General features: G+C 38.2%; 1 protein-coding gene across 1 annotated transcript in view; it reads right to left on the minus strand.

The window, feature by feature from the left end:
- Positions 1-8569: 8569 nt before the first annotated feature.
- Positions 8570-12079, minus strand: part of LOC107080841 (mitogen-activated protein kinase kinase kinase kinase 4-like) — a gene marked incomplete at its 5' end in the record, with an annotated part of 20450 nt that continues 16940 nt past the window's right edge. The window contains one exon of the mRNA XM_015369045.1: positions 8570-10613. Coding sequence (XP_015224531.1) covers positions 10530-10613 — 84 coding nt within the window. The remainder of the gene's footprint in view (positions 10614-12079) is intronic.

The following is a 12079-nucleotide window of genomic DNA, read 5'->3' on the forward strand; positions in this document are numbered from 1 at the left end:
AAAATGTCGCTCTGATGGCAGAACAGTTTTTGTACAATTTTTTTTAAACTTTGTTTTGCAAGTCAGATTCCATTCTGTGTAGGCTTTTTTGCAGAAAATTTGCCTGCAAGCTGCTGGAAGATGTCTGAATTACTAGCATTTGTTGATAATGTTCTGTATATCGTTATGGTAACTGTACTTTTTCAATAAATTAAGCTAGTGTTTTAATTTTTTTTATTCATTCCACTCGTAGTCTGTTTTGCTCAAATAGAATTAGAGGCCTGCCTCCAATTCTGGCCTCCTTCCAACAATGTTTTGGACCAAGATGCACCTGAGTAAAATAAAGGCCCCATCCTATATTAGAGGATTTACGGTAAGGTGATCATTTTGATTCAATTTGGAGCTTAATGGGGGATAGTTAACCTCTTGGTGACCTAAAAAATAATTTTTAATGTCTCTGAAACATGATCTTTTCTTAATCTACAATAGTTTTTTTTTTATATAGTGAGCACATCCAGGGTGTAAACACTGTGCATCTGAAAACTACCTGCGGACACAGCGTTCACTCTGAACACTCCATAAAATAATACAGCTGATCCAGAATGCTGCTACCTGCATCCCAGATATGCCTCCCCACTAGGGAGTGCTGGCCTAATGGTTAGAGCATCGCGCTTGTGCTCTGAGAAGTTTGCAAGTACCCGGTTCGATACCCAAAGTCTGCACTCTGAGTCCCTGAGCAAGACCCTTAACCCCAAACTGCTTCCCAGGCGCCGAACAATGGCAGCCCACTGCTCCCCAAGGGGATGGGATAAATGTAGAGAGTGCAGCACTTGTGACTCTCTGTACTTGTGACAGTGTACTGACAGTTTCCCTCTGGGGTAAAAAAAAAGAAGAAAGTAGAGCTCATCAACTAAGTTCTGTAATTCTTACAGTGGTTTCCTGTATCTCACAGAACAAACTTTAAAATTATTCTGTTAGTGTAGAAATGACTGAACAGCTGAGCTCTAGAATACATTACATACCTCTATGGTCTTCTGGATTAAATCTAATCTGAATACCCAAAAACAGATCATGAAGAAGCAGCTTTTAGTTCTAATGCTCCAATAATCTGGAAGCAGTAAAAGCCCTAAAACCTTATGTTGAATCAAATCGATTTTAAAGACAAATCTACTCAAGAGTGACCTCTGTCTATATATATATATATATATATATATATATATATATATATATATATATTTGTGTTTATTAATCATTTAATTGTTTGTTTGCCACTGCAATGTGCTTTTCTTTGTATGTTTTTTCATGTGCAGCACTTTAAATATTTCCTGTTGCTCTACTGAAATGTTCTGGATAAATAAACAGCCTCAGTCAGACATTTGTAGGAAGAGTGTTCACTAAGCTGGGAGGGATTTATATATATTCCCTGACCAGACTAATGCCACTTACTTTCATTGTTTTATTTTTTATTTTTTTAAGGCAACGATGGCCTTTATTTTCAGATAAAAATCCATGCAAGGCTTGCAGAAACAGTTTATTTCAGCTCACTGATCTCATTTACTGCAGCTTTAAGTCATGTAAAGTGAAGATGTTTTGCAAGATATTTTAAGATAAGAATATTTATTACAAAGTTTTAAACAATACAGGCAGAATAAAGAATCTAAATGTTATATAGATGTGTCAGATTGGCCCCTAGGGCGAACTTCAACATGCCAGGAGTCTCTAGAAATCCTAAAATGTTTCAACAGAACATTCAACAATTAAGCTGTCTGCACAATCCGAAGGAGAAAACAGGAAGGTCTAACTAAAGTGAAGCATGGAGATGGAAGTGCCATGATGTGGGGACAGTTTACCGCACCATGACTTCTACTATCTATCTAAGAGTGTTTGAGGAGAATGCAGAACCAGCGGTAAAAGAAAAATATGTTCCCTGCAGCAGGAAAACAACTTTGAAAACCTACCATTAACTCATAAACTCACAGTAAATTTGGTCTCACTCTGAATTAGTGTTAAATTAACTCTCTACATAGAGTATATCTTACTCTAGTTGTTGTTTTATTAACTCTAAAAGAGTCAAAATTCTTTGACTCTGCATATTTAACGCTGAGAAACTGACTCAGAAAGAAGGAATGAGAATTACTGGGCAGAGTCCACGCCTCTGGGCTTGAAACCTACTAAACTGTTTCCATCACACCATCGTTACAGTTCAGGGTTATTCTATAAGTGTTGCTCAACACATGATCAGCTGGCTGAAAGAAGACTGCATCATTTTTGATTGTAACCAGAAAAAACAACCAAAATCGGTTTCTAACTTTTGCAGCATTTGGTTGATGTCATGCACACATCTTCACTATTCTACAAAATCAGCATCCATGAGAACATATTTGAGATTACCAGCAGAAAGGTGGGGGCTCATCTCACTCACCGGAGCCAGCAAGATGTGAGGGTCTCATTTCCACATATTTTTAATCTTCGCTGAGCAGAGGAGAAAAACGCTACAGGTGAAACGGGCTTGAAATCGGGAGCCAAAGTCTGCACGGCGGCTCCATGCGTGCAAAGTGTCTTCCAGAGCAAGAAGCAGGCAGGTTGGACAATGAGCGGCCAGGACAGATGGAATAACAATGTCTGCCGTTTTTTCTTTTGGTTTTGAAGTGGGAGCTTCTTCGCCAATCAGAGAGCAGCAGACCTACACCGAGACATGAGGCGGAGGAGGAGGGGAGTGGCTCTGGGCAGATGCCTGCTTCCCTAAGGCACGCGTAGTCTCCAGCACACACACACTCCTGTCCCTAGCCTGAAAGGGCTTCCCCTGTGTGGCCGATGAATCAACGAGGGGGTGGGCCGCTTAACAATGGAGCCACACAAAGGGAAGCTGGGGAGGGCAGCTGCAGCGTGAGGGCGGCTGCTATTACGGCCCGGGGCGGCAATGGAGAACACCTGGCTGCGGAGCGCCACAGTCACCCTTCTCTCATTGTTTCAGACTGGGGGGTGGTTCTGCTGCAGGCTGGAGGGGGGGGCACGCTGGTCCTTTAAGAGAGTGCAGGAGGGGAGAAGAGAAACATACTGTGGGGAGTAAAGGGGCTCAGAAAGTTTATGCTCCTGTTCTGCATTGTTGTGGCACACTTCAGCCAGATGACTGGGAAACGCTAATCTTTGCTGCTTTTGGTTTCCATGACGCCCACTGCGCATCCAATTCACTTTAACATAGCGGCTAAACAACATAGCCAAAATCTAGAAAGCAAAAAGCCGCCTTGCTGCAACAAGTGATTAATAACAGCTATCTGAAACACTTTATGGTAGCCAAGGACCTTAGGCACCTGAGCAACAGAGTTTAAACAATAAAACATCACCGGTAACTAGTTCCTGTGCTGGGTGTATTGGCAAAAGGCTAGAAAAAAAGGGTAAGAAATTAAACACTGATATAAAGTTACTTAATATTATTTATCAATAAATAAAGTTTACATTAGGGGCAAAAAAATATATAAATAACACGTCTATGCAGAACTAGGGAAGAAAGCCTTTAGCTACAGCAGCTCCTTGTGCGTGGAAGTTTTTACAGAGAAACTGGAAGTTGACTGAGTTTTTATCTTTAAATGCTTTTAAGTTGAAAGTAAAAGAATTTGAAGCAGCCTCAATTATCTGTAATTGTTTCACTTGATATGTTTTTTCATGTACCTGTCATTTAATTTAACATATCTCTGTTTATTATGGAACTTTGCTGCCTCTTGGCCAGGACTCCCTTGAAAAAGGGACATATTTGACCTTAAATAAAGGTCAAATAGGTCAAATAGAAAAAAAAGTGCACTGCAAACAGATATTTTAATATTAAATATAGTAGCCGAGTGAAACTTGCTGTAGATCGCTGTAACTATTGTTGTGCGTGATATCTAAAAAAAAAAAAAAAGTATAGATATAGATACTATCCCATGCAGGGTACTAGTGTAAGTATTAGATCGGTGCATCTCTACAAGACGATTTGTAAAGAATAGAAATCTCTCCTCTTGGCTGATATCTAGCAGCTTGATGAGATTGTTTTGGAGGTTTTTTTTCCTTTTGTTTTTCAAATAGATCATGATTTAAATGCTTTAAATGCTTTCCTTTAGAAAGAACCTGGTACTTTCAGCTAAGTTCAGCTGGGTTCAGTTCAGCTAAGTGAGGACCTTTTTTCCAGTGTCACAAACTGAGCAGCATTCTTTGAAGTCCACAAACCACACCTGAAGTCCTACAGTCATGTTTGTCATTTCGTCAACTATATAACCATAAATCATGCAACAAAGCACTGACTTTAAACGCATGACCTTTTCCCGATCAAATGTCTTCCCAAATCTGCTCAAAGTGTCAGATAAGGAAGAGCAGGATGCAGCGACCCACCAGCTTTGTGCAAACAGTTGGTCGGAGCAGGAGAGGCTCAGGCCATCTGTCCTGACCAACAGGTGTGCTGCTCCCCCAGCGACTGCTGCAGGACCTTTGCTTTTATTAATGAGCCCAGATGGAGGCAGAGGTTTCCCCAAATATGAACACAATTTAAAACATTTTAAGTTCTGCAACAATTATTTAGCAATTCGATTAATCAACAGAATTGCAGTCTTAAAGAAAACTTTTTTTTTCAAAATTAAACCAGGTGAAACTCAAACTTTTCCCCCTAAAGAGTTCTGGATAGAGGATACTAACAGATATTTTTTTTTTTATCTATTTTTTGAATTTTATTTATTTTAATTTTTGTTTAATTAATGCTCTAAGTGGGTCGCTCTGACAGCTAAATGCACTTTTTAGAGTCTCTATGCTCCAGTCAACCATTAATCGAGTACTAAATTAGTTTTAATGTATACATTTTATGTATTTATTTTAATTTAATTAAAAATGTATTTAAAGAAATGTAATTTTAATGTATTTATAAATTAGTTATGCATTTTTTTCCTTTTTTTAAGGCTGCACTTTAAAAAAATGAAATTGCATAGAGAGCTGTTCTCAACTAAATTTCTTTTTGTTTATACTTGTGTGTCCAAAATTTAAAAAAAATAAGTCTAAGTTGAAGTTAGTTGACAATTATTTCAATAATCGATGAATCAGATTAATTGTTTCAGCCTTTAACATTTTAACAATTAATTTTTTTTTCCAATTATATATATATATATATATATATATATATAGTTAAACAAGTTAAATGTGCTATTTCTGAGAGGCTTTGAATTGGCTCACATCTTGCACAATATTTTATTATGTGGAACTTGTAAATATTCAAATCTTTAAAAGTGGCCTAGAAGTCAAATTAGCAGAGATAAAAATACACTTTATGAATATGAGGCTATAGGTTTAAGCAAATCCTAACATGCATGCATCAAGCAGCAGAATGAAATCTTTTGTTATGAGCTTCCTAAACACTGAATGGTGCACAGAAAGCAGCACTAAAAGCTCCAATTTCAATCACTGTAACTACTATCTTTCAAGGGCTTAATTTAACGGTTTATATATATATATATATATATATATATATATATATATATATATATATATATATATATATATACACCAAACAGGTGGATGCCTCCTATAACCCCCACAGGTGGAAGCTTGGCCTCCTCTCTCCCTATCATCCTCTCTGCCTCATCGCTTTATTTATTTAGCAATATGCAGTTTAAATAGATGCAGCCCCTCAGCCTCCCTCCCCAGGATGTCCTCCACTATCCAGAAACGAGAGGTTTCTGGGGAGGGAGCGCGCAGCAGCGCGCACGGCCACCGCAGAAACCCAACACCGTCACGACCTCCCTTCCAGCTCCCAGCCGCTTCACCACGCAGCTCCTCCGGATAACACACCCGCTCGGCTCCCGCCTAATTCGGCCACTTACCCGGTCAGGTACGTAGCTGAGGTAGCTCGGAGGTAAAACCACCGAATCCTCCCATCTTCGACGAGGGTTGGACTCAACAAAACATCCGGCTGGGGCTGCAGCGTGACCCAACCAACCTCCGTCAAGCTGACGGAAATTATTTCCGTTCTGGATTTTCAAAATAAAACCTGAAAATTCGTTTTTTTTTTTTTACATCAACGACGGAGAAGTTGACAGTTATTGTTCAATTATCGTTAATATAGGGTTGAATCGTTTTATACACCAAATGTTTGATATACTCTACTAAATCAAAAAGTGCGGGGCTTCCATTTTTAGAACTAAAAATACCAACCGGAAAGCAAAGGCATAAAGTAGCTAACCTGATTTACCATCTTGCTGTAAAAAAAAAAAAAAAAAAAAAAAAAAAGTACAATGGCGCCCTCTTGTGGTCAAATAAAAAAAGCTACAAAATATTAAGACAAGGCTATTATATATATATATATATATATATAGAGATATTCATATATAGTTATTGCACAGGGTATTAAATAGTTATTGTTAGTTAGTTATTGCATTGTAAAGTCTGGTTGCAGCAGGGATGAATGACCTGCAGTAGCGCTCCTTTTTATAAAGAGGGTGTAAGTCTTTCACTAAAGGAGCTGCTCAGCTCCTCTACAGTCTTGTGCAGAAGGTGTTGTCCATGATGGATGTAAGCTTGGACAGCATCCTCCTCTCAGCTACTTCCTCCACTGACTCCAGTCATTAATATATTTATGACTAAACTGAAATAAATTAATTATACTTGGGATGACAACAGTAGGCAACATCTTATAGACCAGATTGATACAGTGTAGAGTTCAAATTGGACTATACAAATTGATCTGGAAAGCCTCATGTAGAAAGCGTTCACAAAAGGGAGGGAAATTCAGTACAATTCTTCGAGCTGATTGGGTAGCTGCCTTCCATGTCTATTTTTTAGCCAATCACAGCAGCACCATCTTCAGCTCACAAGCAGCGGAGTTAACTTATAAATCAAACTCTAATCAAATCTGGTCAAGGGCATGTTAACATCTTCCCATTCACAAAGGGGGAAAAAAAATCAGGCAGCGAGGGAGTGTCATCAGGTATGGGATGACGGTGTGTTCGGCAGTCTCTCCACACAGTCCAAATCAGAGATGGTTCAGAATCCCAAAAAAACAAACTGAACCGTTTTAAATACTCTTTCATACCCACCTCCATCAAACATTTAGATGGAAATATTAGATTGATCTGTACACAGAGGAATGGGGAGCCTGCAGTAAATGTGTGTTCTGATTGTTGTTTTAGTGTTCTGTTTTGGTTTTTTATTAGAGATGTTATGAATGTGTAAATAGTCTATGTGTACATCCTTAGCTGGTATTTTCTTTTTTTATGTGTACATATTGCTTTGCTACTGTACTCTACTCTTCAGATGTTATTCAGGTTGGGGGATTGGAATGGCCATTCCAGAACATTGTAATTATTCCTCTGCATGAATGCCTGAGTAAATATGGAGCTGTGTTTTGGATCATTGTCCTGCTCGAATATCCATCCCCGGCGTTAACTTCAACTTCGTAACTGATTCTTGAACTTTATTCTCATGAATCTGCTGATCTTGAGTGGAATCCATGCGACTGTCATCTTTAATATGATTTCCAGTGCCAGCATTGGCAACGCAGCCCCAAAGCATGATGGAACCTCCACCGTATTTTACAGTGGGTAGCAAGTGTTTTTCTTAGAACGCCGCGTTTTTTTTGCCGCCATGCATAACGCATTTTTTATTACCAAACAACTCTTATCTTTTTTTATTAGTCCACAGGACCATATTCCAAAATGAAGCTGGCTTGTCCAAATGTGCACCAAGTGATTCTGTTTTTGGCCTGCTTGCAGAAAAGGCTTCCGTTGCATCACTCTCCCATGCAGCTGCAAAGCGCGCTGAATTGTTGAACGATGCACAGTGACACCATCTGCAGCAAGATGATGCTGCAGGTCTTTGGAGGTGGTCTGTGGGTTGTCCTTGATCATCCTCACCATTCTTCTTCTCTGCCTCTCTGATATTTTTCTTGGCCTGTCCATTCCCTTCCTATGTTCCTCACAGTGGAAACTGACAGTTTAAATTACTGAAACAACTTTTTGTATCCTTCCCCTGAACAACAATGTTGAACAATCTTTGTTTTCAGATCATTTGTGAGTTGTTTTTAGGTGCCCATGATGAATCTTCAGAGGAGATTCAAAAAGAACAACTTGCATCTGGCCATCTTAAAAACATTTTCTCACGATTGGATACACCTGGCTATGAAGTTCAAATTTTAATGAAGTTACCAAACTAATTTTGTCAGTGAAAAGTTTTTAAGGGTATTCAAAACAATAAAATGATAAGGGTATCAGTTATTAGATTAAATTCAAATTCAATTAAATCTTGAATTTGAAATTTTCTTTTTCAGTGAATTTTAGGATTAGCTTACTTTTTAAAAATGTTTAGTGGAAAAATTCTCAAGGAATTTTCCAATAAGACTTTATAATTATGCATAGAATAATAGGTAAAATATGCCCAAATACGGATAGGGAAACAAGACCCAAACCAATTATACTACCACCGCTTTTTTAATGAAAGTTAACACCGCAAGCTCAAAGTCGAGGGTTAAGGTTGTTTTGAGTACAATTTAGGTGTAAACTGTTTCACTTTGCAACTTGAAAAGAAAACCTACATGATTCAAGTTATAGAAATACAGATGTTATGTTTTATGATAAATACAGACACAGCTTTGTAAATCACTTGATTTTATTCAATGGAGGAAAAAAAAAAATCAAAAATTCTCAGTAAAACACAGTAATCCCCATAGCACACAAAGAGGACATAAATTAGAGGCACGCCAGAGTGACGTTTAAGGGGAAAACACGTCACCCGGATAGTGGAAAACGTCTTCCGCTACACAGCCAGCAGCCTACTGTGCGCTGCAGAGGAGGAATCGATTGGAAATGACACTGTGGACTTGTTGAACAATTGATTATCCCTGCACAGAAACGTCTAAATGATAATACAAAAAAAAAGAGGGTTACAAAATACAAAACAGAGGGAGATCTACCCTAAAAATAAACCATAAATACTCAAATTGACGCACACTGGTTAAAAAAAAAACTGCTTTTGTAAACATTTTCAACATAAGGTGTGCATTACAATAAAAAAAACAACCCACTGCAGTCGTATAATTATCTGAGATAAATCGCTGACACAAAAGTAAAAAATGATTCTAAGTGGTTCTGTAACACTGCTGTGAGAAAGAGTGATTTATCGGGTAAAGACTACAAAATAAAGCACCTAACTTTGATCCTGTCCCGCTAATAAACACCTGAAGGCATCTCCGAGACATCTGAGCACAAGGACAAACTCTGAACTGTGGAAAGGGAAGTGAAGAGCGGGCTTTGGATACGGAAAGTCCTTCAGTTCGGGTCGGATGCCTTTTCATCTGGACAGGATTATGTAAACGATCAACCGAGCGTCATTTAAAAGAGGTCCGAGATGAGGCGACGTGGCTGGTTTAGAGTGATCCAGCGGTACACAACATCCAAATGTCTACAGGGTTCAAATTCTAATCCTTCTAAGGCAACCATTAAGCTACAGATGAAGCCAGAAACGGGTGAAATGACCCGATTGTGCAGATGGGCGACGAGCCGATCCTTATTCCCTTTTTTTCAGCCCGTCTTGCCACCAATTCTGCGTGTTTAATTCACAGCTTAACCCTTAGCCCTGCATGGAACTAATATAGTAAAATAAAAATGTTTCTCACATTTCTGGATGTGTTTTGCTTTTGTATGTTTTTATATTTCCAGTAGAAAAAAAAATACAGAACCCAACGACGGCAGAGTTGACAAACGGTTGATGAAAGTTAGAGCCCTAAGAATATGACAGATTGAAGGATAAATAGTTTTTTTTCCTTTACAGCTCATCTGATGCGTCCTGCTTTGTTGATGTTTATTTATATGCAGCAAGTCACATACAAAATATACAGTGTTTAAAAAAAACGGGGTAATTCTGCATCAAGACGTCATCAAGAGGGATTCTGTCAAACATAAGTTACAGCACGATGAGGCAAAGTGGTCAAAGTGACTGGAAAACCTGCGCAAGTCTGTAGTTAGTTAGTTAGTATATACAAGCTGCTTTCCAGTACCCTGTGTTAAACTGATAAAAATCAAGAAGGTCCTTATAGGAGTTCTTCACTTTAAGGCCATCAAAGTGAAGACGCAGATTCGCACGTCAAGCACCGAGATCAGGGGGAGAAACTGGAGTCGTTTCAAAGACATGCTTGACGGGGAGAGATCTTTTAAATTCAAGGAAAGCTACACAGAGTTCTGGCACATCAAGTTTTCTTATTTTGATACAGCGTCAGCTGCGTACAGCCTTTTGTCGTCCCTTCAAGACGAAACACGCTTTAATTACATACAAGATGCAAAGCTTTACCGTGACACAAAAATCAACAACTACCACTCCCCCCCAGAGGACGACGAGGGGAGGGCAGCAAGGTGACTACAGACCTAAAGAGGGGAGGGAGGGGGGGACAAACCTAACATGCCTCCATCCATTCCCTGCCTCATTTTCATAAACAGTCCAAACAGGCTGGTTTCCCCGAGGATGAGGTGCTCCACCAGGTCAGGCTCAGGAGTGTTACTCTCTCTGTTGTAGGTTACGGTCGTCGTCGGTTGCCGTGGCGTTGGCTACCAGCTCATTAGGGAGGTGCGTCCCAGAGTCATGAAATACACCTGGCTGGCACCGCCTTGACGTACGGAGGCGAAGAACACCTATCAGACAGGAGAGTCAAGACATTTAAAGCTGTGATTTTTAATTTCTGCTGTATAGGCAAGTAATAAAATAAAGATAAATACTCTGAATTTATAAACCTTATTTAACATACTAAGAAATTAAATTTATGTCCAACTAACTCAGTCTGCATAATTATTTAAAGACAGAAACCATTTCTGCTGAACACTTAAAACACCAGGTATAAGAAATAGAATTAGATAAATAAAACTTTACTGCATGCCATTGACCTAAAAGAATATATCACACGGCTTTGGGTAATTTTTATAATAAAAAACAGGAAAAATTGATTGATAGGATAAAAGTGTGCAGCTTATCTGTTTGGATTATTGAATAACTCTGCGACTAGCCATCTCTAGTGCCTCAACCAGCGGGCATAAGAGAAATATTTACAGCACATTCTGGTTCTATAGGTCTGGATTTGTCGTTAGAATCAGGTTTTCAACCCCAAATGAGTCCGAAACAAGAAATATTTTTATAGTCCTCTTCAAAAGATGTTCACTCTGGATTCTGTTTGTATCTGGCTTATTTATTTATTTTTTTTTAAAGCATTTCTTTTATTTTCATTTATTCTATACATCGAGCATTAACTTCACAAGTATTAAATAATATAAAATATCTATTTGATGTTAATAGAATGCACACGGCTTTCAAAGAGGTCACACTAAACAACATTTCTCTTTATGCTGACGATAAACTGCTTTTTATGTCAAAAACACAAAGATTTCTGTGTTTCTGTCTGGTTAGTTTACAAGTTATAAGCATGGAGTTTAATACTAAAACTGCATCTGTTTTTCTCAATTAATAAAAATACTATCTTTTATTTTTTGTCCTTTTATCCTCTTATTATTGATTTTATCAGATTTTCTACCTTGTCTCATTTTATTAATTTTATTCAATTTATATTGTTCTATACTAAAACACTAGTTTTATTACAGTACTGACCTGAATATAGGACAACCTAGATTATAAGACGACCCCTTCTTTTCAGGACTAGTTTTTAGGAATAAAACAAAAAGACCAAAGAGAAAGAAATAAAGACTAATAAACTAAACTTACTTGGTTTAAAAAATATTTTATATTAAACTACTAACAATTTAATTGAAATAATATTGGATTGAAAGAATTGTGCAATTAAATAAAAAGTAATTTTTAAATTGTCTTCAGAACTCCGCCTTAAATCTCTACAAACTTGTCAAAATTTTGATCCGAAACATTCTAGGGAGCGGCTCTCCTTTGTAGCGTCCTTTCCTTTTCTTTGGTGATGGAAAGATGGCCTCAGCCACAGTGAGGTCACTGCCTTTACAAAAACTGGCGCCCTCTACTGTTCCATTTGTGTAGCGACAGCAGGCAACAGTCAGGCTGTATAATTGGTTAGACCCCAATTATAAGACGACCCCACATTTTCACAGGAAAAAAAACTTGTCCTATATTCGGGTAAATACGG

This window comes from Cyprinodon variegatus, unplaced genomic scaffold (genome assembly GCF_000732505.1).
Source record: "Cyprinodon variegatus isolate N-32 unplaced genomic scaffold, C_variegatus-1.0 Scaffold2400, whole genome shotgun sequence".
Taxonomy (NCBI): domain Eukaryota; kingdom Metazoa; phylum Chordata; class Actinopteri; order Cyprinodontiformes; family Cyprinodontidae; genus Cyprinodon; species Cyprinodon variegatus.